The 27,431-nt window shown below is 36.4% G+C and overlaps 2 protein-coding genes across 2 annotated transcripts in view; one reads left to right on the plus strand and one right to left on the minus strand.

Annotated features, from left to right (window-relative positions):
* The window catches only part of LOC121410391 (ATP-dependent DNA helicase Q5-like), a 31,231-nt gene extending 26,438 nt beyond the window's left edge, over positions 1 to 4,793 (plus strand). Inside the window, exon 17 of the mRNA XM_041602444.1 lies at positions 4,687 to 4,793. Within this exon, the coding sequence (XP_041458378.1) occupies positions 4,687 to 4,790 (104 nt within the window). The 3' untranslated portion in view covers positions 4,791 to 4,793. The remainder of the gene's footprint in view (positions 1 to 4,686) is intronic.
* Positions 4,794 to 11,855: 7,062 nt separating this feature from the next.
* The window catches only part of LOC121410396 (transient-receptor-potential-like protein), a 28,829-nt gene continuing 13,253 nt past the window's right edge, over positions 11,856 to 27,431 (minus strand). The window contains exons 5-12 of the mRNA XM_041602456.1: positions 26,940 to 27,270; positions 24,734 to 24,848; positions 21,458 to 21,614; positions 19,753 to 19,961; positions 18,990 to 19,197; positions 16,199 to 16,417; positions 14,487 to 14,653; positions 11,856 to 13,092 (exon numbers count right to left, since the gene is read on the minus strand). Of these exons, the coding sequence (XP_041458390.1) occupies positions 12,453 to 13,092; positions 14,487 to 14,653; positions 16,199 to 16,417; positions 18,990 to 19,197; positions 19,753 to 19,961; positions 21,458 to 21,614; positions 24,734 to 24,848; positions 26,940 to 27,270 (2,046 nt within the window). The 3' untranslated portion in view covers positions 11,856 to 12,452. The remainder of the gene's footprint in view (positions 13,093 to 14,486; positions 14,654 to 16,198; positions 16,418 to 18,989; positions 19,198 to 19,752; positions 19,962 to 21,457; positions 21,615 to 24,733; positions 24,849 to 26,939; positions 27,271 to 27,431) is intronic.

The raw sequence follows: 27,431 nt of genomic DNA on the forward strand, positions 1-27,431 counted from the left end.
GTTTTGTCAAGCAAACAAGTGTTCCCTCGATGGAGTTTGTTCCATCAGAGCCCAATCAAGATGTTGAGAGTGTTTCTCTGGTATTTGCTGATAAAGTCAAGCAGGTTGATGAAACTTTTAGAAGTTTTTTGCATGATGGTGAAGTATCCCCTTGTTCGACTGGTGCTGCTGGTAGGTCAGTGGTGATCCTTAGGGATACAGGGGCTGCACAGTCCCTGATGGTGCCAGGGGATTCGGCTCTTCCCCTGAAGAGTTCAGAAAAGGCCAACGTCTTAGTTCAAGGTATTGGCCCAAATTTCATGTCGGTTCCTTTGCATAAGGTCGACTTAAAGTGTGACCTAGTTAGTGGTCCTGTGACTGTTGGTGTCGTTCCAGAATTACCCATGAAAGGTGTTGATTTCTTGTTAGGTAACGACTTGGCTGGAGATAAAGTTGTTGCATCTCCAGTGGTTTCGGAAAAGCCCGTTGAGGTAGCTGAAACTGAATTGTTGCAGGAAGATTTTCCAGGGATTTTCCCGGATTGTGTTGTTACTAGGTCTCAGACTCGTAGAGCTGAAAAGGATGATGCGGATTCTGCTGATGTAGAGGAGAGTACTGATGTCTGGTTAGCTGAAACCTTTTTCAAGGATTTGAATGGGGATAGTGTTGAAGGCTCTGTTGCTAACAATGATAGTTTGTTTAGTAAATCCTCCCTTGTACAGGCACAACAGGCAGACCCAGAATTAAAAAGCTTGTCACAAAAAGCATGTTCTGAGGCTGAGGCTGATAAGGTTCCTGAGTGCTTTTATGTCAAAGATGACATTTTGATGAGGAAATGGAGACCTCCCCGGAGACCAGCTGATGAAGATTGGTGTATAATTCACCAGGTTGTAGTTCCTCCTTGTTACCGCACAGATATTCTGAAAATGGCTCATGAGTTACCTATGGCAGGTCATGTCGGTATTCGGAAGACAGAAGATAGAATTATGAGGCATTTCTATTGGCCTAAGATGCACAAAGATGTTGTGCATTTCTGTAAGACATGTCACACATGTCAGATTATTGGTAAGGCACAGCCTTCTATCAAGCCTGCTCCATTGATACCCATTCCTGCATTTGATGAACCTTTTACTAGGGTTCTTGTTGATTGTGTCGGACCCTTACCCAGAACGAGGTCGGGTCACAGATTTCTCCTGACGATTATGGACTTGTCTACACGGTTTCCAGAGGCGATACCTTTGAGGAGTATCACTGCAAAGACAGTGGTGCAGGCGTTAGTGCAGTTTTTCACTAGGTATGGTCTGCCCAAGGAAATTCAATCTGATCAAGGGTCAAATTTCATGTCAGGAATATTTCAGCAAGTTATGAAGGAGTTGGGAATAAAGCAGATCAAGTCCTCTGCTTATCACCCACAGTCCCAAGGAGCGTTAGAACGCTATCATCAGACTTTGAAGACCATGATTAGGGCTTATTGTGAAGACTATCCCGATGACTGGGATAAAGGGATCTCATTCCTACTGTTTGCAACTAGGGATTCCCCGAATGAGTCCACAGGTTTCAGTCCATTTGAATTGGTCTATGGTCATGAGGTTAGGGGTCCTCTAAAGCTTATCAAAGAGAGGTTTATGGTTCAGGATGATGATGTAAACCTTCTAGACTATGTGTCAAAGTTTAGAGAAAGGCTCTCAAAAGCTTGTGATGTGGCTAAGGAACACTTGAAAGAGTCGCAGGGAAAAATGAAAGCTCAAGCTGACAAAAATGCAAAAGAGCGAAGTTTCAAGCCTGGAGACAAAGTGTTAGTGTTGTTGCCTTTGCAAGGTGAGCCCTTGAAAGCTAGGTTTAGTGGTCCCTACATAGTCAAAAAGAAATTGAATGATGTCAACTATGTGATCAGTACCCCTGATCGAAGAAAGTCTCAAAGAGTTTGTCATGTAAACATGTTAAAAGAATACTTTGAGCGAGAGGCTAGTCAGCCAATAGGTACAACACAGGTCAAAGAAGAAGAAAAACATGTAGATGTACATGAAGAAGAATGCTATGGAAAGACAGATAATGAATTGTCTTATACAGATGTATCTAAGAACGAACCATGTGGTATAAAGTTGTCTAACTCAGAGATGTTAAGAAATATGGATGAGGCATTAAAACACCTGCCTGAAGATCAGAGAAATGATATATCTGGCCTGTTAAGAGAATATGAGAATGTATGTAAAGACAAACCAGGTCGTACACCTTTAACTTTACATGATGTAGACGTAGGTGATGTAAGACCTATCAAACAGAATCCTTATAGGCTCAATCCAAGCAAGTTGGAAATGGTGAATAATGAAATACAGTTTATGTTAGATAATGACATAATCGAACCGAGTCAGAGTAGTTGGAGTTCTCCCATTGTAATGGTTCCAAAGCCAGATGGCTCTCAGAGATTTTGCATTGATTACCGGAAGGTAAATGCAGTAACTAAGACTGACTCGTATCCAATTCCTAGGTTAGAAGATTGTATTGATAAGGTTGGAAATTCTGCCTATATCACAAAGATAGACTTGCTTAAAGGATATTGGCAAGTGCCACTGACTGACCGAGCCAAAGAGATATCAGCCTTTGTCACACCTGAAGGCTTATTTCAATGCAAAGTCATGCCTTTTGGAATGAAAAATGCACCAGCAACCTTCCAAAGGTTGACAAATCAAGTGATTGCCGGACTTGACAATTGTGTCGTATACATAGACGACATCCTAGTATACAGTGATACTTGGAATGATCATCTGAATCATTTGCGAGCACTGTTTGACAGGCTGGACAAAGCCAATCTAGTAGTGAATCTGATGAAAAGTGAATTTGCCAAGGCAAAGGTCACATATCTTGGTCATGTGGTTGGTCAAGGGCAAGTGCTACCAAGAGAAGCCAAGATACAAGCTATCTTAGACTTCCCAATTCCCACAACTAAGAAAGAATTGCTCAGATTCTTAGGTATGAGTGGCTTCTACAGGAAATTTGTTCCAAATTTCAGTACAGTGGTTAGTCCTCTGACAAACCTGCTGAAGGCAAAAGTGAAGTATGTTTGGTCTGACGAATGTCAAAGATCATTTGAGAAATTAAAGGCCATTTTGGTGAATGAGCCTATTTTGGCAGCTCCAAACTTCACAAAGCCATTCAAAGTAGCAATTGATGCATGTGATGTTGGAGTAGGAGCAGTATTGCTCCAAGAAGATGAAGAAGGCATCGAAAAACCAGTGTGCTACTTCTCTAAGAAACTCAATAGATTTCAAAAGAAGTACTCAACTATTGAAAAAGAGGCCCTGAGTCTCGTACTAGCCCTTCAGCAGTTTGAGGTGTATCTAACCAATGGAGAGATTACAGTCTATACAGACCACAATCCTCTTGTGTTTTTGGAGAAATTCAAAACAAAGAATCAAAGACTGTACAGATGGAGCCTAATGCTCCAACCATTCCCTTTGAAAATTGTACACATAAAGGGAAAGAATAATGTAATTGCTGATGCTCTATCAAGAGTATAAAAAGTGAAATTATTCATGATTTTGACCAAGTGTGTCATTTGAAGAAAACATCTTTGATGTTCATTTATTTTAACATGTTCGTTAAGTACTATATCTTTGTACACGATAACTGTAAATGATTTATCAAGATGACTTTGAACAGTTAAAAGAAAAAGTAATCATAAAGAAACCTTTACTACGGTAAAGCTTTCTTTTCCCCGGTGGGGGAGGTGTTACATATATGAATAATTGTAAAAGAATTTTAAAAGGCAATTACATTTATCTATTAGTTATTTCCCTTTAAGGATAGCCAAGAATTGTAAAGAACATTCAAGAATGTCTTTTTATTATGCAGGCCTTGCCTATTTAAAAGGCCAAGGAGTTTTATTGTTGAATAAGGAAAAGCCAAACAATAGAATTGTATTGGTAGTGGAAATGAATAGGCTTAGGTATTTTGTTTACACTGTTGATTTCAATGAGGTCATTCAAGAGTGTTCTGGATTTTGACTGCTCCTGAAAGGAAGAACATTCTTTTGGAAGGCAATGCTAGAACTTTCCATTATAGTGCATTGTAGATTAGTCGAAATTTGAGAATGATCTAGAACACTTGTAATTAGTATAAAGCTGCAGATTTTTCAAGATGATCATCACATCATATTAGATCACACCATCACATCATATGAGATCACTTCACCAGATCAGATCAGAGCAGCTTATGCATCAATGAACTGTTTGCAGTTATTTTGAGAGAGAAATTATCAGTTCTCATCGAGATCATCAACATCATCAACCTGTTCAATGAACACGCTTCAACCCATGGATTGCTGAAATTGACTGTTAATCATCATCAACATCGTCTTCACGGACATTTCAACTCGTTGCAGTGACTCTTATTATTCATCGGACTTCAACATCAGTTTCATCATCGCCATCATTGTGAATTTTCGCCAGTCAACTGGGATTTTTATCATTTGGATTATTACTTGGATATACCATCATCACTTCGGGATTTTACATCGGACACTTCAAGAGATTTATGTAAGATCATTATTTGTTTTATTTTATGTATAATTATTTCCTGTAATAAAAAAAAAAGGAAAATTTAAAACTTCATATTTTAAAATCCATGACCCTCAATAATTGTTATTTGTTGCAGTATCGTAACATGGCGTTTTATTTTCTGACCGCTTGACAATTCTCCTTTTCACAGTGAAGAAACACGCAAAAGGACTGGTTCGTGATTACTTCAAGCACCAAGAGAAATGCCTGACAGAAGATGATATACCAACAGACTCGATGACACAACCTACTTGACCTGATCTAATAAAAAAAAAGATGTCGACTCTGTCCGTAGAATGTTTGGCCAGTCAATATAAGGTACTGTGATTTGAAATAAGGCGAGCTATGTTGATTGATCCATTAGTTAGAATTCTTGCCACCATAATGACAATATTTTCGACCACTCCAGATGAACTTCCAAAATGAGTTAACAGGTACATGTAAGCTCTAAACAGGCATCATATGAGATTTCTCTGTGGATCCATGGATTTCCACTGTTTTTTTTTAAACAGTCGTTATTCTGCGACTTTGAATTTTCTCCTTGGAGCGACGGGACGCATTCCTGCAGATTGAAAATGAGGTACGCTGTGTAGTTGACTGGTCTGTTGGTTGATAAGTCGGAATGTTTTCAATTCTTGCTTCCTTATGGGCCCCTGCATGTTATCTCCATTCTCAATAGTCGACAAGAAGACAGGAAGTCCTATTTTGCAAGTCTTTGGTATGACTCCGCTAGCAATCGAACCCGTAACCGGATGCTCTACCACTGAGTCCCAGAACCCACAATGAGTTGCCAGTAAAGTTTCTCTTTACTAAGCCAAAATAATAATAAGAGCTCCAAATTAACAGTTAACGGTATTGTTTAACTTTGTAAGCAGCCGATTTAAAAAATTCTCAAACCAAGATGAAACATGTGTACAAGTGCATGTATTAGAACTTATAAACCCTGAAAACAACCATTATTGAGAATGAAAAGCTAAAACTACAAGGCAAACCCTGATTTTGTAAATAGGTGTCTTATAGATGCCTAAATACTACACATAAGTATATGGGATGAAATTAAGATGGTGTTTCCGGTCACTTTATATTTCAATTTTTGAAGCACTAAATAATTATTTTCAAATGCAATTTTTTCTGGGCTTCATTTTTGTAACATATCACAGACACAGGTGACAAGTGTCACCTTCTAGCTCAGATTTTTTAAAAGTCAAACCAATGTTAACCAATCACTTTAAAGTAAATTTATTTGAGAGAAGAGTTCTTGCTCTTCTTTCTGTAAAAAAAAGTGTTAAGTTGTAAAACTCCACCAAGCATGAAAATACAAAAAAATCTGTTAAAAAATCATGTTTTTTTTTTTATACGGCTTAGATTTTCCACAGATTTGCATTTTCAACTTGAGTCGATTATCTCGAGTCATTGGAGCTGCCTTGTCAGACAATCATAGTAAAACAAATCCATGAGAGCCACGTGAAATTTGTGTGTCCGGACAGGGTGTGTGTTCAGACAATCGGTTTTAAACGGCCATTAGGAAAAGTTAACAAGCAAAGTCTCATCAGTTTTTAGTACAAGATGTTAGGCATTATTACAGAGAACAAAACTGAAGGAGATTCCAGCTATTGAATTCATATTCTTTTTTGCGTAATTCAAAGGCAAAAGAGAAAGCTTCAAAATTTGAAACTGTCTGGACACCCCACCCCATTCTATGTGCTATATAGTTTATTTGTGGCATTGACTGCGTTGCACACAGCTGTTAAAAAAACATTTGTATCAAATATTGCACTTGAGAAGATTTTAGTTCAATTGTGACTATGCTGCAAAAGACTTTCATAAATGTGTTAATTCTCATTGAAAACTCATCATATTTGATCATATTGATCGTAGTAATACGTGTTTATTTTTCTCCAATGTATAATCACTTTCAGTCCCAATCATTAAATGCAATGTAAGTAAACTCCTCTTGTTACGGGGGGAGGTGCATTTCTATGTCTGACTCGTTATTAAAAAAAAAAAATCTTTATATGGAAAGTGCAATACAGAAATTCATGGATCAGCTTGTCCAATCAGGAAAAATTCATTTTTGCTTTGTTCTCTTTCCAACTTTTCAGTAGAAGGCGGCAATAGTTCTACACGTAGGTTCTTATGGGTCCATGAAAACCTGAAAATTTCTTGAATATTTGCTTTTTCATTATCCATTCCTAAAAAGTCCTATAATATGTACCTTGAAACAATTATAACGTAAAACATGAAAAAAAAATATAGTGCCACTGAAACCCAAGGATTCTGTTAAAATAAAAATCAATTAGGTATTGAACAATTTATTTTATGACATAATAAATATAATAATTATTATGATAATAATTATGATTACAATAACAACAGAACAGTTTTTGTATAGTGCATTATGCCTTTCAAAGGTCTCTATCAGATTAGCTGAATTTTCAATATTGTCAGCATGAAATAATTAAACACTAATAAATACAAGCAAATGAAATCAAATTTTTGCAGTGTATAAGTGGTTTATTGATATCTTTTTGTACATGATGATACAAATATTAATTATCAACACATTCACATGTGTTTGCCATCATTGTTTGCAAGCCTCATTGTTTCTGAATATTTAAAATGTGTTTATACAGTATAAAATTGCACTTGATGATAATAAAGGTTAACATATATTTTCATAGTTGCACTTGTCCCTGCTCTATTTACAATGGCATAAAAAGTTTGTGTTCCTAACTACATAAAGATAATACAATAGAAAAATAAATGAGTCTTAGATCAAAACATCTTGCATTTTTTTATGTCTTCCTTAATCCAATATTAATCTATGATGACAATGTAAAAGAAAAGAAGGATGAAAAATATTTCATAATTCTTCAAGACACCATATTCACTTGTTGCTATTGAAAATAGAGTACTGAAGCAATGATGTCCAAAAAACTCATTTTGCCTGTCAGCGTTTTTTTATACCATATTTTTGCAGAGCATTTTGGTGGGAATTATTCCAATGGGGTCCCAAGATTCGGCTGTGTGAAAGCCTATTGAGCCCCGTTGACATTAGATCAAAGCAAGATTGTTTGTTTGGGGTCCTTTTTTAAAAAAAATCTGTGGACAAGTATATATGGTGGCCACCCCATAATGGACATGGAATTGGCCAATGGGCCCCTTCCTATCTCCTGCTTTGCTCTCTTTCCTTTCAATAACTTTTTAAAGTACAGACAGTATTTTTTTTTATTTGACTAGAGGTAGCATTTTTCTATGAAATTATCTAAAGGACAAGTCCACCCCATCAAAAAGTTGATTTGAATAAAAAGAGAAAAACCCACCAAGCATAACACTGAAAATTTAATCAGAATCAGATGTAAAATAAGACAATTAAGACATTTTAAAATTTCGCTGAATTTCAGAAAAAAATTATACGCACATCCTGGTCTGTATGCAAATGAGGGGACTGATGACGTCATCCACTCACTATTTCTTTTGTATTTTATTATATGAAATATGAAATATTCTATAAATTTTCTCCTTATTGTCATTTTTAAAGTTTTTTTTCTACCTGAACATGTAGAATTGCCATTGTTATAACATTTTATGGTTCAGTCCAATTGGTCCTTATTGTCAAATCTGTAAAAATAAAAAATATTATTATTGAAACAATGAAAAAAACAAAAGAAATAGTGACTGAGGGACATCATCAACTCTCTCTATTGAATGTCAGTGTCACTTATATAACTCTTTTGTGAAATACAAGCAAAACTTTGAAAAATGTCATAACTTTCTCATTTTACATGTATCCGATTTTGATGACATTTTCTACATTATGCTTGCTTGATTTTTCTCTATCGATTCAAATCAACATTTTTCTGGGCTGTATTTGACCTTAAATGTCCTCTCACAACAAACATCTACATGTATACAGCCTGTGCCACGCACCCATGGGGGGGGGGCATTTCAAGTATCAAAGAGTTGGGGCTTTTTCTCTGACCATGTGTTATAAGCTACTGAAATCCATGCATCTGATTGGTTCAGATTAATTTCAGATCAAACAGTTACGAACCAGGCCAATTTTCACTGATTTCAATAGCGGGTCTATTACAGTAGGTATCAATATGACCATACTTGGGGGCCCCCATGAACAAATTCATGTCAAGTTTAGTGTTCAGAGGTTTGTAATCATGATCTACCAAAATATTGTCAGAAAAAGGCTGGCGATACGCCAGCAGGAATGTCATGACGTCATGCTTCAGTAATCTATATCATTTGAATACATAATCTGGTTACTTTCATTACACACATCAATGTTTCAATTTGCAATATTATATTATCAGCCTCTTTTACTGATTCCATTATATAAATGTATAACATACTGTAGCTTTTAATTTGATATGCCCTTATCAAAGTGATATGATACAGATTTGTAATTGGTACTTTTTATATCCACTTTAATGTAGGTTATTAAAATCCTTGAAGTGGAAGTTTTCCCTGTTGAAAAGTTTGTGAAAAAAGCAGTAAAAATAATTAAAAATATTGCTGAAGGTTTTAAGAAAATCCATCAAAGAATAAAATGTTATTAGAATTTTAATTATTTGATTTGTGACATCATATGTGAGCAGCTTTCCTACATATCGTTTGGTACATGTAAAAAAAAAGAAAATTGAAGTGATTTTTACTGTACCTCCAGTATATCATTACACAAATCATTTCACCTCTGTTCCTAAAAAGAAATCAAGAATAAGTCATCACAAACTATTGAAAAATTGAATTTATGCATTTTAAATTACATAAAATATAGGGCAGCTGCTCATTTATGATGTCACAAATCCAAAACATTAACTTCTAATAACTTTCTTAAACTTTAATGAATTTTCTTCAAATCTTCACCAATATCTTTTATTGCTTTTTTTCTGCTATTTTTACAACAAACTTTTCTTCAGGGTGAAATTCTCCTTTAAAGAAAACATTTGATGCACTTGATATCAACACCATTTAGATACTTGGTCAAAAAGTCTTGGCGGGATCTTTTCACAGAAATCCTGTGAAAGGCACATTGAATCTCTTCATAGTGGCATTTATGCATTCCCCGTTGCTTTGATGAAATGCGAGATTCGGTGATGAAAGGCTGCTTGCAGGATTTCTGCACAAAAGATGCTGCTATGACTTTAATCTCCAAATGGCAAGATTTTGTGCTATAAATATTCTACCCACAAATTTATGGAGATTGATTGAAGCAAACCTTAAGTGAAAAAAAACATGAAAGTGATAATAAAGATGGAATTATATCTATTTTGCATAAAAATCCATAGCGTTTGTTCTTTGGGTGTGTATGGAGCTTTGTGCATGTGTGTGTTAGGGTTGTGCCTTCAATGTCAATAAGCATTTTTGCATTTCAAATCAAATAAATGTACACATAGGGCAATGAAATGATATTAAACTCCACATTCTAAAGGAAAATTCTGAATCATCAAATGGAAACATACTGTACATATATATTTGAAAGGCTGAAAAAGAAATAACTGGCATATTATTGGCGCATGGTATCAGTACACGTATACTGAAATTGAACTGATTTATAGGCAATGTACATGTATAGTTATAAGGCAAGTGAAACCATTCGTTAGTAAAATAATGCACACGTAATTCTCTGCACTCTTACACTCCAGCAGACAAATGTATTCAAGATATACCATGGTTTTTGTTTAGATATTGCTTTGTTTGCTACATTGCATTGTGTGCTGCATTATAACGTAGTTTTGCATTTAATTTTATTCTGTTTACCTTGTTTATGTTGTCTGCAAAATTTTTGGGGCCAAACCCCATTATGTAACTAAGCAGGTGGGACTATCAATCTCAAATCAAACAAGCAAGCAAAACTTTGAAAATTACACACTACCCTGTCCAACCCGGTTACACTTCGTAATTCCGAAGGTTCTTTATTCCGAAACACGTAAATTGCCTATACCTCGATGTTCGTTAATCCGAAAACGTAAAACAGTTCGTTTATCCAAACATTTGTGGCGTTATTCCGAAGGTTCGATAATCTGAAAACGAAATAAGGTTCGATGTTCCGAAGGTTCATTAATCTGAAAATGAAATAAGGTTTGTTTTTCCGAAAGTTTTAATCTGAAAACAAAATGAGGTTCGTTGTTCCGAAGGTTCTTTAGTCCGAAAACAAGATAAGGTTCGTTAATCATTTAGTTTTTGGACTAACGAACCTTCGGAATCATGAACCTCATTTTTGTTTTCGGACTAACGAACCTTCGGAATTACGAACCTTCGGAAATACGAACCTTTGGAAATACGAACCTTCGGAATAACGAACCTTCGGAATAACGAAGCTGCGGAATAACGAATGAATGTGGCCCCAGCCATGGTTTCAAAATTTCCGAATTGAAACCTCCTTATTGGAATAGGGTCCGATTGGGATGAGAGGCATTGGAAGAGAGAGAGAGAGGGAGAGAGAGAGGGGGGGAGATTGACAGAAGAAAGAGAAGGAGAGAGAGTGAGAGGGGGGGGGCAAGAAAGAGATGGACAGAGGAAAGAGAAGCAGAGGGGGAGTGAGAGACTGAGAAACAGAAAGAGATATGATGGATGCCATTGGCAGCAGAGAGACGGAATTACAGGAATATAGAAGCAGATGGATCAGGGGAGAGACATATATGAGCTGAGGAGGGGCGGTGAGAGATTTACATAACAAACACGAGTGAACACTCCCAACGCACCTTTCCAGCGAAACTGTGAGTAGAGGGCTTTGGATGAAGGGTGGTGTTCCCCTTAACGCAAAGTCTCATGCAGCTCTAGTTAGGGTTAAAGTTGGCTATTGTTTGTAAGCAGTGTAAACAACTCTTTTCATGACTTTCTTAAGTTGCATTGACCATAACTATAAAACACATGCAATGTATCACCTAACAATCTTTTTTAAAATTGCAAAGTGAATCTAACTTTTTTTGGTAAAGGGAACTGACCCTTTATAGGAATAAATTGGTCCTTAATAATAACTGAAAGACAGTTACACAGTTTTGTTCTCACACATATAACACAAAATTGACACCAAACTGGCAAACAACAATTTTCCTCAATGTACATCGAATGTAAGAATTCTTTATATGGTAAGATGGCTCAGTTTTCATATGTGGCATATCAATGAAGCAAAGAAACTTTCTACGGTGAACCAAAGGAACATCCTATTTTGTACGCTATTAAAGTTCAAGGATATCTTATGTGATAAGGATATTGAATGGTTAAATTTTCCTATGCGATATATATTATATATATATACACACTGAATAAGTTTTCTTGAAGTAACAAAAAAATTAGTCTTATGTGGTATATCCGTGCATTGAAGGGATTTTCTAGAAGTACATAGCATTTAAGGATTTTTTTTGGTGATGAAACATCCCAGATGGTTCAATTTCCTTCTAAAGAAGCCTCCTTAAAGTATGTACTGCTCAATGATTTCTTTCGTCATAAGGTATCTTGAATGGTTCAATTATCCTAGGTGGCATACCCATCCAGTAAGAAGTTTTTCAAAGTACATAAGGTTTAAGGTTCTTCTGTGAGAAAACTTCCAAAATGGCACAATTTTCTTAACTATGTGGCACATCCAAGCCCTGAAGAAGTTTCCACAAGGTAAATGAAAATAAGATTCAAAGATTTCTTATGCGATAAAATATCCAAAATGACTTGGCTAATCAATGCACTGTAGAAGTTTTCCCAAGGTACATTTGGTTCGAAGATTTCTTATTAGATGAGGTATCCCAAATGTTTCAATCTTCATATGTGGCAAATCAACGCAGCAAAGTAGTTGGTTTGATGATTGATGAATAACGACACAGATAAAAATACAGATTAGTTGATTCCAGTTTATCTTCATAAGTCCACTAAATCATGCATCATTCATTGAGTTTTTCTTAATGGCCGTGTTCAGAGCTGAGTCAAAGTTGGATTCTTTGTTTTGAATTCTTCGTCATATTCAAAGGCTGCATTCCTGTATGAAAAATACTGTCCATTATTATTGGGAGGTAAATCAGTGAATTCCAAATCAAGAGGCGGAGGAGGTACCGGGGGAGGAGGGGACGTCAGCCCATCGATGGACGGGCGTTGCTGGAGATGCCTCTGCGTTAGGAGTACCTCTCGCAAGCACTGCTGCACCTCTGTTTGTATCCCTCTCAAAATGTCCTTTTTCATTGTTTCGAGATCGACACGTGACACCAGCTCTTCTAGTCCACCGTCGTCACGTGCATATGCAATATTGACAGTGCTTGGATTGGTATTTCCACCTTCACGTCCAACCATGCCCTCAAATCGTCTAAATGCACTTCCTTGCCCGCTTCCAAGTAGAATCGGCCTTAACGCACCAGTGCTACTCGTGTCCTTGTTGGGACTATGCAGGGATTCTGTACTGGTAGCACTCCCGGGTTGAGATCGGACATCTAAGGTTGTACTCGTTGGCTCGGTTGTTGAGCTCGTGCTTCTTACTATACGTATAATATCTCGTCGGATGTTGTGCATGTTGGAGCTTCCGCGGGCTTCCTCTTTCTTCCGGTCCTCACGGAGTTCATATCTAAAGGAGATGATAATTTTTGGAAATTCTTATTTGGACGCTGTTATATATATATATAAGTAGAATTGTAAGAGCAATTACATTCTTCTATTTAGTTATTTCCTCTTTAAGGATATACATAGCATATAATGATTAAGAATATTCCAGAATGTCTCAGTGAAGCTTTCTTAGGCATGCCTATTATCATGAGATATTTTTTGTTATTTCTGGAATGTACAAAGATAAACAATAGAAGACTGTTACAAAATAGAAAATCCTAGTGGTAGTGGAAATAAAGGACAATAGGATTATCTATGTTGTTTACATTGTTAATTTCACTGAGGTCATTCAAGAGTCTTCTAGAATTGAATTTGCTCTAGAAAGAAGGAGAATGTTCTTTTTAAAAACAACACTAGAAGTTTCCAGAATAGTGGAAATTTATCTATATATAAGCTGGCAGTTTCTTCTTCATATTAGATCAGAACTCAGAGATTCACACCAGACTTTATTTCAGAGCACAGTTTATTTCCAATTGGAATACAACGTTTATCTTCTGTGGAATTATTTGCACGCCACCAATGAACTGTTTGCGGTTTTTTTGAAAGAGGGATTCTCAGTTACCTGAAACTCAGGCAGGATTTTTTAGTAATCCTTGATTACCCTTATGTCCAAGTTTCATGAACCAGGTCCATATACTTTCTAAGTTATGATGACATTTCAAAAACTTAATCTTGGACATGTTCCTGAAATGCGCATGGGGTATTCAAGGATACATTGATGCTCTTTTGTCCAAGTTTTATGAACTAGATCCATAAACTTTTATAGTAACATGTATGATGACAATTCCTCAAATACCCCCAACATGGCCAAAGTTTGTTGACCGTTAATGACCTTTGACCTTAATCATGTGACTTGAAATTCAGGCAGGATCTTCAGTTATACACTATTACCCTTATGTCTATGTTTTATGAGCTAGGTCCATATACGTTCTAAGTTATGAAGACATTTCAAAAATTTAACCTTGGTTAAGATTTCGATAATGAGTCCCCGAACATGGTCTAAGCTTGACCCTAAATTAACTTTGACCTTGGTCATATGACCTGAAACTCAGGCAGGATGTTCAGAAATATTTCATTACCCTTACGCTGCCGTCGCCATTGGAAATGCAGCGCTTACCAGTCTTGCTCTTCTTTGCAGGTGAGAAATATATCAACTTTGTTCACAAATTTTTCCCCAATTCACTTATCAAAACCTTATTGGTGAAAATTTGTAAAAACTATTTGATTACAGAGTTTTTTAATATCTCATTTGTTATTATTAGTCTCATAAACCACTTGGAGGTACAATTTACCCATAAATTATGAAAGAAAATGAGGAAAGAAAGAAAAGAAAAGGATAAAAAAAAATATACCAACCTCAAACTGGAGATGTCCTGTTTGATTTCATTGAGATCATCCTCATTTACGCCGTCTGCTTTTCGAGCTGCTTTACACTGATGGATGTAGCGATTCACCAACCGTTTCATGACGTCTTGATACCGGTATTCAGGGGAGTTGTTCGGTCCGATAGACCCATCTACATTCTGAAATATGGAAATGAAATATTAATTAAGATTGATATCAAAAGCAAGGGAACAAGTAGAAGTCCATATGCAGTAGCACATTGTGGTGATAATGATATCAGTAATAGAAGTAGAAGTAGTAGTAGTAGTAGTAGCAGTAGAAGTAATAATAATGATAATAATAGCTGGATATATAAAGCGCTTTTTGCCAGAGGATACAAAGTGCTGCTATTATTACCCTAGCTTTAGCTCGAGCTACCATCACCGGCGCTCAGTGCATGCAAGGAATTACTCCTGCCGGGTACCTATTCACCTTACCTGGGTCGAGTGAAGCAAAGTGTGGATAAAGTTCTTGCTGATGGAAAACACGCCATGGCTAGGATTTGAACCCACGGCCCTCTGTTTCAAAGGCGAGAGTCAGAACCGCTAGACCAAGACGCACCCACAAGTAGTAACAGTGGTCGCGGGTGGGAGACATGCCCGCCTTGAATTTTGAATTTGGTAAAACATCCTTCGTCCTCCCTAGGGGTAGCAAAAATCTCATGAAATTGAATTACATAGTAGTAGTAGAAGTAGTAGTAGTAGTGGTAGTAGTAGTAGAAGTAGTACTAGTAGTAGCAGTAAAAGTAGTTTTACTTGTAGTAGAAGTAGTAGTAATAGAACTCAAAGTTGCAGTACTTATAGCAGTTGTAGTAGTAGTATTAGTAGCAGTTGTAGTTGTAGCGCTCATCATCATCATCTACATCGTAGTAGGATTATATAGTAATAGTAGTAGTTGTAGTAGTAATAGCAGTTGCACTACTAGAAGTAGTGGTAGTAGTAGTAGTATTAGAAGTAAAAGTAGTAGTAGTAGTATTAGTAGTATTAGCAGTAGTAGCATTAGTAGTAGTAGAAGTAAAAGTAGTAGTAGTAGTAGTAGAAGTAAAAGTAGTAGTATTAGTAGTAACAGTAGTAGTTGTAGTTGTAGTAGTAGCAGTAGTAGTAGTAGTAGTAGAAGTAAAAGTTATAGTAGTAGTAGTAGTAACAGTAGTAGTAGTAGTAACAGTAGTAGTAGTAGTAGAAGTAAAAGTAGTAGTAGTAGTAGTAGCAGCAGTAGTAGTAGTAGCAGTAGAAGTAGTAGTAGTAGTAGAAGTAAAAGTAGTCGTAGTAGTAGTAGTAGTTGTTGTAGCAGTAGTAGTAGTAGCAGCAGCAGTAGAAGTAGTAGAAGTAAGAGTAGTAGTAGTAATAGTAGTAGCAGTAGTATTAGTAGTAGCAGTAGTAGTAGTAGTAGTAGAAGTAAAAGAAGTAGTAGTAGCAGCAACAGGGGGTGTTTCACAAAGATTTTACTTAAAGTCGCACTTTAATACCGAGTTGCGTATGGTATGAAAGGCTTGACCACATTGGTCAAGTAGCAGTAGTAGTAGTAGAAGTAAAAGTAGTAGTAGTAGTAATAGTAGTAGTAGTAGTAGCAGTAGTAGTAGTAGTAGAAGAAGTAAAAGTAGTAGTAGAAGTAGTAGTAGCGGTAGTAGTAGTAGAAAATAAAACATGTTCTGAGCAGATTATACTAGTTTATATACATGTACCAACCTTCATGGAGTCATTCATGGAACAGTCTCTCCTTGGTTTGGGTTTGTGTTTGCTCTTTGTGACCCTAGATGAGAAGACCCTCTTGCAAGCCATCGCAGCATAGAGTATTGATTTTGGACTGATGATCAGGTTGAAGGGTGGGGGAAGCGTGGACCCCTCATCAAAGTAACTCATCCAAAGTTTAGACCGAGCAAACTTCCATTCCCGATCAGCATGGTCCTAGGTTCCAACAACAACAACAAAATGATAAAAAATAAAGTATTACAAATATATTGAAAAACAGATTATACAATATGATTTCATGATGGGCAATTCCATGAATAACCTTTTTTTCTGTATGTCGAATCCCAATTTTATTTCATGCCTGGCACATCACATCATGAGCCGCTCAAGGCACAATAATATCTGAGCATTACAACTTTTCATATAAACTAGAAAGTTAAGACAAATGATTTAACGAGGGTCACTCATAAATGTTTGTTTGGTGAGACTTACATATTTTATGGAATTGCCCTTAATATTTAAAGAATATTGAATTTATGTCTCCTTTCAGTATGAAGTTGAGATATAGCTGTAAGAGAGCATAAATTTCTAGCCTAAGGGGTGTTTCACAAAAATATTTGCAATCAATTGCAAATTTACAAGGGATAGATCAAGTTTAACTAAAAGCAAACCAATTTCTACTTGATACAAGAAGCACACCAATTAATTGCAAGACTTATGATTGATTTGATCGAGGACCTGAAACTAACATGTAATCTACAAATAAGACTTCACAAAGTTAACTTTCATTGGGGATGATTCAGCTTACAAAAAATATGACTTATTTTCCTGTATGAATTTGTAAAACTATGTGTTCAAATTTTTTTTTTCTAGTTTGTTTATTTTCTGAAGATGAGAAATATGTGAATGTACAATACTAGTTGGGTTCTGATAGAAACACTCCCTCATGTGTTCAAAATATGCCATGGAGTTTAAATATAACACCAATGGGGTTGAAGTATTGGGTTCTAATAACATCTATGGATGACGAACCTCAAAATTGACCCTGGTTTAAACAATCTGATGCAGTCCTCTGTAAACTCTGGTGATGTAGTTTTCAAACCACTGTTTTTTGTAGAGAGTTGAATTCGATTGGATTGGCTTGAATTGAATTAAACTGGATTAGACTGAATAAGATTGAAATAATTAGGATTGGGTTGCATTGGATTGAATTGAATTGTGATCATTCCCTTGCATTGCTTTGAATTGAATTGACTTGGAATGGATTGGATGGAATGAGATTGGATTGAATTGAATGGTAATGGATTGAATTGGAATCAATTGAATTGAATTAGATTGGATTAAATTAGATTGAATCGTAATGGATTGAATTGGATGGAATTACATTGGATTGAATCGGATTGGAATGAATTGCATTGGAGTGGATTGAATCAGATTGGATTAAATTATACTGAATTGGATTGAATTGGATTGATTTGGATTGGATAAATTATTGAATTGGGCTGGATTGAATTGAATTGGATTGAATCTGATTGACTTGACATGAACTGAATTAAATTGAGTTTGATTAGATTGAAATGGATTGCACTGGATTTGATTAAATCAGATTGAAATGGATTGAATAAAATGGGATTGGAATGAATCGAATTTATTGATTCGGATTACTTGACTTGAACTTAATTCAAATGAACTGGATTGGATTGAATAATTGGATCGAATTGTAGTGAATGAGATTGAATTGAAAATTAACTACATTGAAATAAAAAGGTTTGCAACTGAATAACTTTTCAACATCATTCTCCCACACACATAAATCTGGAAAGAGTTGCTCATCAAAGCAATCAGCATGTTTAGAAGAATACATGAAGTGGTACGTAAACCAGGAACAAATACTCTCCAACTTGTTAAACAATTGAACTGAATTGAAGTTTATTAAACTGAATTGACTTTGATTGAATTGAATTGGATTCGGATTGAATTTAATTGGATTGTATTTGGTTCAATTAAATTTGAGCTGAATGGAAATCAAATTGAAATTGAACTGAATTGAAATCAATAGCTTTGCCACTCTGAAAATGTTTTGAACATCATTCACCTCCTCACCTCAATAATCTGGAAAGAGTTGCTCATCATAGCAATCAGCATGTTTAAAAGAACTATAATTGACATCAGGTGGTATACCAGGAACAAATACTCTCCAACTTGTTAAACAATTGAACTGAATTGAAATGTATTAAACTGATTTGACTGTTATTGAATTGAATTGGATTGTATGTGGTTCAATTAAATTTGAATTGAATTGAAATTTAACTGAAATGAAGTCAATGGCTTTGCCACTCTGAAAAGGTTTTGAACATCATTCATTTCATCACCTCGATAATTTGAAAGAGTTTCTCATCATGGCATTGGCATCAGGTGGTATACCAGGAACAAATACCCTCCAACTTTTGAAACAATTGAAATGAATTGAACTGAATTAAATCGAATTGAATTGGATTGAATTCAATGGGATTGTATTTGGTTCAATCAGATTTGAATTGAATGGAATTCAAATTGAATTGAAATTTTACTGAATTGAAATCAATAGCTTTGCCACTCTGAAAGGGTTTTAAACATCATTCACTTCCTTACCTCAATAATATGGAAAGAGTTGCCCATCACAGCAGTCAGCATGTTGAGAAGAACTATACTTGATTGAATGGAATTCAAATTAAATTGAAATTGAACTGAATTGAAATCACTAGCTTTGCCAATCTGAAAAGGTCTTGAACCTCATTCACTTTCTCACCTCAATAATTTGGAAAGAGTTGCTCATCATAGCAATCAGCATGTTGAGAAGAACTATGATTGACATCAGGTGGTATACCAGGAACAATAACTCTCCAACTTGTTCGACAAAGTACTCTTGGTCTGAATCCTCTTTGTTCAGTTTTGGTGCTGTGTTCTGGACCAAGCCAAACAACGCCCATAGCAGAGTTAGCAATGTTCTAGGGAGTCTGTTTAAAAGAGGAAAGAAATATACATTTCAAAGAAAACAGTACGGTTTTAAGTTGAAATGTGATGTGAACAATATGATATCTGAAAATTAGGATTCGTCGGTAAGAATTAGTTTTATTGTTGTCATATCATATTTATATAAAGTCATATTTGGCTTCCTTCTCATGAAGTGTAAATAGGCGTGTGAGTGTATTAACTTTTCCAAAATTTGTAGACTTGACGGTCCTAATCCAGCCAAAGACTGATCACTTTTATCGAACTAAAAATGCAATTTACCCATTAGCCTGTAAGCTTGAAAATAAAAATGTGATAATTACGCCTTAGCTATTATTGAGACAATCATTTACTTTATATAATATTGCATGAATGTGGTTAATACTCTTAAGCTTAAATCGCTATATCAAAAGGTTTAAAATACAGATGGCCACGCAGTAGTGGATTCCTTCGAATTAGGTATGGAAGAAAGTCATTGTCCCACCTCGAGTTTTAGAAAGTTTTTATTATATTATATAAAAAAATCAGACAAGCAGGTTTGCGAAACACCCATTGCTTACCCGTCAAAGTCGTTATTTTGCAATGCCGAACAGTACTCCCCTTCTTCGGCCGTACACCTTTTTCTGAAACTGCTCAGATAGTCTGAATAAAGTTTGTTGAGGCCGCATGCAAACGAACAGAGGACGAGGAAAAAGATGAGGAGAAACTTTGCTATGTCTATTAACATGCAGCCGAGTGATATTTGGAGTGGACCTAAGTAAGGATTAGCCTGCAGAAAAAAATAATATTCAGTAGAATTCGATTAATTTCGGATTTATTAATCGTCGATTACAAACTTGTGTGTGTTACAAGATATAATCACATCGTTAAACATGTATAATTGAGGTACATGAATAAGAGCTGTATGCATTGGATAAGCGCAGTTCCCAAAACATTCAAGAAAGCGGAGAAGTCTCCGCTAATGATCAGTGTAAAGAAACATATAGGATGACGAAATAAGAGGACGAGAAGACGGGTTAAAAGACAAGATGAGTAGATGAAACTTGGCAGCTAAACTGTTTCGGGACGAGAAGGATAAAATGAGGAGTTGTTAGATTCGACTTTCGACTAGTTTAACAATTGGTCGTCTTGCCGAATTTCACCAACTCATTATCTTGTTTTATTGTTCTAAAGTCGATATATGCAAATTTCCAATAACTCGTCATAATTTCTTGTCCCAAACAAGTCGACTTACCGAGTTCTAACTACTCATTGCTTTGTCTTCTTGTTCCGAACAAGCCAAGTTGTCAAGTTCCAACAACTTATTATCTTGTCTTCTTGCACTAATTATTTGACATGTCAAGTTCCAACAACTCACCATCTTGTCTTAATACTTGTCCCGAGCAAGTCGATATGCAGAGTTCAACAACTCATTATCTTAGTGTTGTATTGTTCCAAACAAGTCAACTGATAAGTTTTTTTTTATTAAACTTGCCGTCTTTTCCCCAACAAATCGACATGCAAAGTTTATTCAAATCGTCACTTTGTCAATTAACAAGAGGTGCACCCTGATTTTGGTTTGAAAATTAACAAAAGCAGAATACCAAAGAAATAATATCGTTGATATTTTTTTCATATATAAAAATATATAATTTACAAATTTCTAATAATTCATGATGTAGTAATGATTGGTACCTTTCTTGCGAAGCAATTCACTCTATGCAGGGGAAGCGCCTAGGTATTTCATTTCATTATCAATAATACAATAATAATTTTATTTCATTCCCAATAAAACAATATAATACACGGTCCAGACCTCTCTATATCTCGTCCGGCCCGAAAGGCCAGATGAGCTTATGCCGTGGCGTGGCGGCCGTCTTCTGTCGTCCGTCCACAATTGTCATTTCTTCATCAATTTTAATTCTATATCCTCAGTTTATGTCACCAATATATTTCACTGCAGTGTCAACTGGGCTGAAATAAAAATTGTGTTAAATTTCGTTGCAAGATGCCAGATGAGCTCCACATCATTGTGTTTCTTTTTTCCATTTTCTTCCTCTTATAAATACCCCCACAATTTTAAGCAATAAAGCCTTTAGATGCCGTCCTCCCATATGGGCCTCCGGCCTCCAAATATTGAGACACGAGGCCCGCTTCATACCCCCCCCCTCAAAAAAAAACAACAACCCCACAACCCAAGACATTTCTTCTTCATTATTTGGAAAATCGTAACAACGCTACGACACAATTGGGGGGGGGGGGGTTGCCGCGTCAGACTGCACATACCTGAAAGAGGTAGATGATCCGAGCAAAACTGAACACGTTTGCGATGGCAAAGACGCCCTCGGAGAGGAGGGTCGGGTCGCCGGCAGGCCAGTCTGCTCGGTGCAACCCGTCGTTGTACTTCCCACGATTATTCTGGATTGCTGCTACCAAGCGTAGACTATTCATCGATCAGCAAGAGGGAAAGAAATGTATTTTTAAAAAATAAATCTGGCACAAATCTTCCTCTAGCTTGGCAAGGCTTAAAATGGCAGCACCGCACATGGTTGTATGGTTAAACAAAAACAAGTTATTTGGGCAACTATAGCTGCCAATGGCACGACACGGTTATGGGCAACTGTAGCTGCCAACGGCTCTGAAAGAGTTCAAATAGTTAATTGACACCTTATCTATTAATCCTTGCCATGCCAATGTTGCAATTTTACACATTTCTCGGATAATTAAAATGATTCGACAATCGTAATAGTTAGTGTTTAGTCATTTACATTTCTACTGGAGAAGCTAATTAATGGATATAATTATTGTGACATTATTTCATACACAATAATTGTTAATATTAATAGGACAATATGGAAATCTTGTTTCATAGAAAATAGAATAAATACTGTAATTTATATTATTCCACTAGAATTTATTCAGCATGCAATAACTTCATCAATTCTAAAACATTATTCGTGAAGAGGATGTTATCATATATCATAATAGTATTGTATTCCAGATCGCTTGGTGTATTTTTGGTAATATTCATCTATTTTTCGAGACGTATTTTTTTTTAAATTAAGCTAGTGTAATGCATCATGAATGCGCCATTTTTTAAGGAAAAAATTCATTTGTTAATTAAGACTCTGATTTTACTCGAAGGCTGAATATTGCACACGCATTGGCGGCGGAAGCAAAAAATTTTAGGAGGGGACAACCAAAAATTTTTTGACAAGCCCCCCCAAAAAGGTTCTCAACCCCAAAATTTTAGGGGGGACGTAGGAAAATAAATTGACAAGCAAAAAAAAAAAGAAAAAAAGGGTCATCAACAACAAATTTAGGGGGGGGGGACCGTCACCCCCTCCTCAAATTTAGGGGGGGGGGACACGTCCCCCCCGCTTCCGCCGCCTATGTGCACACGTACCAGTATTACATCTCTTTATCAGTACTTATTTTAGAATTAACATCACGAAATTCTTTTATGAGGCCGCAATCAATTTCAAGATTAACCACCCACGATCGTGGTCTCCTGTGTTCATTTATTCAAAGAAACGTTTTTTGGTTGTGGTGTATGTCTCGGAATTCCGCAAACATTTTTTTTTTCATACATAAATACATTGTATAATTATCTCAATTGCAGATAAGATAGAAAACAACCATACTGAGAATGAAAAGGCAAACTGTATTTTACGAATTACGAGGCCGATACAATCTGAAGTGATCGTCAGAAGTAATAAACGAACTAAAAAAAAAACACAAAAAATATACAAAAACAAAATACCTTTTCTATTTGTAAAATTCCATTTCAATGATATATTTCATCTTCATGCGAGACAAAAACCCCCACTTGAACAAAAGAATGATGTTACATCTAAACACCTAAAAAAATGATTTGATTTGTTAGAAATTGAAAACTCGATATCTTAATTAACTGCTGTCTAGCTGAAAAAACCCTCACATTTTGTCGCTGTTGCTATCGTGATAGAGAAATTTTGCTCCGCAACGTACGGGTTTTAAGATCACAGTTAATGTATTAAAAATGCCCGTCAAATGGTATTGAACAACTGGAAGATCTTTGTCAATTGGTGAAACGCAACAGCACTTTTGTTTAGGACAAGCCCATCCCAACAAAAATCTGATTTGAATAGATAGAGAAAAATCAAACAAGCATAACATTTAAAATTTCATCAAAATCGGATGTGAAATAAGGAAGTTATAACATTTTAAAGTTTCGCTTAAGTTCTCAAAACAGTTATATGCACACCCTGTTCGGAATGCCTATGAGGATACTGATGACATAACCAATCACTATTTCATTTGTATTTAATTATGAAATATGAATATTTTTATTTTCCCGTCATTGTCATGTGAAATAAAGTTTCATCGGCTTCCTGAACACGTGGAATTCCATTATTTTAACATTTTTGTAGTTTAAACAAGGGGGTCCTAATTGTAAAATTAGCAAATTGAAATATAGTATAATTCAAACAATTAAAAAAAATAGTGAGTGACATCATCGACTCTCTCATTTGCATATCACTGAATTGAGCAAAGAGTTTTGTGAAAAATAAGCAAGACTTTAAAATGTCATAATTTTCTTATTTTACATCCGAATTATATGAAGTTTTTAGCGTTATTCACGTTTGATTTTTCTCTATTTATTAAACTTTCTTCTGGGGTGAATTTGACCTATAAATTTCTATGCTGATGAAAATTGAAAAAAAAAACCGTGTGGTTTGTCCATACTAAAGGAATGAACTGCCGATTTGATTCACCAATTTCGACATAGGCTTCTTAGTTATAATTTATGATTTATTGATTTTCGAGAAGTACGAATTGAAATAAATTGTAATCATTGGAAATGGAAATAAACTAAAGGAATGGTTGCTCTTTATCATGACGGGAATTTGACAACTCAAGTCATGTTCTATGTTCTTGAATCCGTTCTGCTTCTTGTACACTCTTGAAAATGTTATAATAATAATAATAAAAACAACGGCATAATTACCCAGGGTAGCCTCTTCAGTTCCGAAAATTGTTCTCCTAGCGGGTCCTGCTATTATTATTACCCCGTCTTTAGCACGGCTATACATGTACCTTGGTCGGCCGCTCGAGCATTCGAGGAATTTCTTCCTACCGGGTACCCATTCACCTCACCTGTGTCGACGTTGGGCAACGCGCTCGAGTCCACACAATTGGTTAAAACTTTATCCGATTCTGGGTACTTTTCAAACAACAATGTCTGCTTTGGGTAAAAAATACACAGTATTGGTTAAAAACTACCCAGAGTTGGATAATCTTTTAAACCAATTGTTGTGTAGACAATATGTTGCCCAACATTTTAAGATAGCAAAAACTCCCTAATATATAACTTGTATCATTAATACATCAGTCACATTTCCCCTACGGCGCCCGTACGGGGAGTCGAAACGTCCGTTATATTAATTTTTATTCAAACCACCTTTGATTAATTGAGCCGGTACAAAAAAATGGTTAAACGGCTGTTTTTTACTCGCCGCACGGCCGCCGTGGGGGGGGGGGGGGAGGTGTGACTGAGGTAGAACTCCCAGTATACTTTACCTGAATGTGCAGAGGTATAATGAAAGCATGATGAAGTCCAGCCAATTCCACCATTGCCTAATGTAAGCTCGAAGGCCTTCCTCCCAGAGCTGTTTGCATTCAGCCCAAATCATACCTAGAATTATGAATTACAGAAGACGAGGGGCCCTTCTTACAAAGAGTTGTGATTGATCCGATCAATCACAACTATGGAAAGCCAGCAGATCAATATATGAAATGCATGTTTGTTCAAAAAAAAATCTATGAATGTATAATATCCATAAATTCATTGATTTCTTGACAATTTGGTGTGTTCTCCTTTGTTTTCAAAGGACATTTTGCAAATTTCCTTTTGAAAACATTACGACACTCTTGGATATCATTTATTGGATCAAATAAATAGGTTCAAATCAAACTCAAATGTGCAATTGATCTACATTTGTGTATTTCAGGGGCCCATTTTATAACGAGTTACAACTGTTGTAACTTTGCCATTATGACAACTACCATGGGAACCTTGATTGTGATTGGCTGCTGAGCCCTGGTAGTTTCCACAATAAAATACATCAGTTGTAACTCTTTATGAAACAGACCCCAGATCAATCGCAGTTTATCACTTTTCGTAAGACAGGGTCCAGGCTCGGGGAGCGTTAACATTCTTTCGTCCGACAAGTTGTCAGATCTGGGCCCCGTCTTACAAAGAGTTAGGATTGATCCAATCAATCATAACTCTATGGAAACCCATCAGTGTCATATTTTTTTTCTACAGGAAATCCGCGCAATGCCTTTTGTAAAGAAAGAGAAGTACAGTGATTTTTAAAGAAAACATAGAATGCATGAATATACATCATAGAAATATATTTTGAACAAACATGCATTCTAGATGTTGCCGATGCTGGCCGTGCATAGTTGTGATTGATCGGATCAATTGCAACTCTTTGTAAGATGCGGTAAGATGGGTCATTGGGCCCCGTCTCACAAATTCAATCAATCTCAACTGTATGGAAATCCATCCATACCATAATTGTTTTTACGGGAAATTAGCTCAACCCTAAACAAAGAGAATCGCACTGAAACTATAAGAGAATATACTTCATATCTAGAAAATATTTTGAACAAATTTTGTATTTGAGATTGTTGACGTTGCTGGCCGTCCATAGTTGTGGTTGATTGGATCATCATAACACTTTGAAAGACAGGTCCCTGGAAACTAATTAACTCGAATTTGATTGGCTTGGGAGCGCTTTAATATGGTCACAGTCGGATAAAACAGGACATGTCAAATTAAACATCCGATTATTCCTTTCATGAAATTGCTCCCCAGGGGTCCGTTTCATAAAGAGTAACTATTGTAACTTTGCCATTCTGATAATCACCGTAGTAACGGGGCTCAGGAGTTGATTACAATCAAGATTATAATGGTTGTTGCCATAATGGCAAAGTTACCATCGTCATGATAGTTGTAAAACTTTCATGAAACGGACCTCATTGAATGATCTGGGGAGCATTTCAAGTGTCGAATCAATAGCTCCAAATCTTTTTCTAACCTGGGGCTGGGACATGTTTCATAAAATTTGGTAACTCCTGTAGGGAATTGTGCAAGTGTTGTATCTACCATGGACACCTTAATTGTGATTGGCTCTGAAACCCTATCCCCTAATCCCCATGGTAGTTGCCATAATGGCAAAGTTACCATATATACCTTTATGAAATGTCCCCCGGTATAGCGGTTTCATGAACAAAGCAAGTGATGTTTATTGACAAATCTGCGATGAGCCAATCAGACGCTCGTATTTAGGTCATGCTCAGATCAGAGACGTCTCAAAAGGGAGGTCGGTGTTATGGAATTGGAGGAATCTAACCGATGGATTCAAGTAAATACCTAAACAAACGATGACGTATGGCACTGACATAGCAACGCACCTGGCCTATTGCATAACCCATTGAGGAAGCTTAATTGTTCTTCTTGAGAAGACCCCGGTGAAGGTCGCCATTAGTAATACCATGGTCACAATTGTTCTATGGCGGCCGTACGGCGAGTCGAAAACAGCCGTTTTATAAATTTTGATTCAAACCACCTATATGAAGTTGGACAAAAAATGTTGAAACGGCTGTTTTAGACTCGCCGTACGGCCGCCGTAGAACAAATGTGACCATGGCATTACAGTCATCTGAAGTCAAATTTCTTTATTACAGTCCTACCCAAGATTGAAATCAAAATAGTTACCAAGTACGAAGATGAGGATGAAACCTTCGGTCGTGTCCGGCGCGCGACCCCGGTCCGAGTTCACACTGACGGTCGACGACGCCATGACGAGGAGGAGGAGAAAGAAGATGAAGGAGGCGCTGTGGTTCAAGAACTTCATGAACGGTGACCTCAGCAACGTCCCTATCGGGGTCCGAGGAAATAACAGATAGTAGAGGGCCATGATGGGGAAGAGGCAGATCAAAGCGCAGCAGATGAGGCTCTTGACGAACCAGTTACGCCGCCTCCATCCCGGTAGACCTTCGTACCAAATAGATGCCAGGAGCTGTTGCGTGTGGGGATGTGCTACGAACTGATAGAAGGGTAAGGAAAGATTAATATGTTAAGTCGTTTGAGTTTATATTAATATAGGCCTATATATGAATTGGGTCTTGGTGAATTGAAAGAGTCTTCATTTTTAAAGTGATCATTCGTTTTAAGTTTATGGTGTATTTTCAAATAAAATTCATATGA

The sequence above is a fragment of the Lytechinus variegatus genome, chromosome 1 (genome assembly GCF_018143015.1).
Source record: "Lytechinus variegatus isolate NC3 chromosome 1, Lvar_3.0, whole genome shotgun sequence".
Classification (NCBI taxonomy): Eukaryota; Metazoa; Echinodermata; class Echinoidea; order Temnopleuroida; family Toxopneustidae; genus Lytechinus; species Lytechinus variegatus.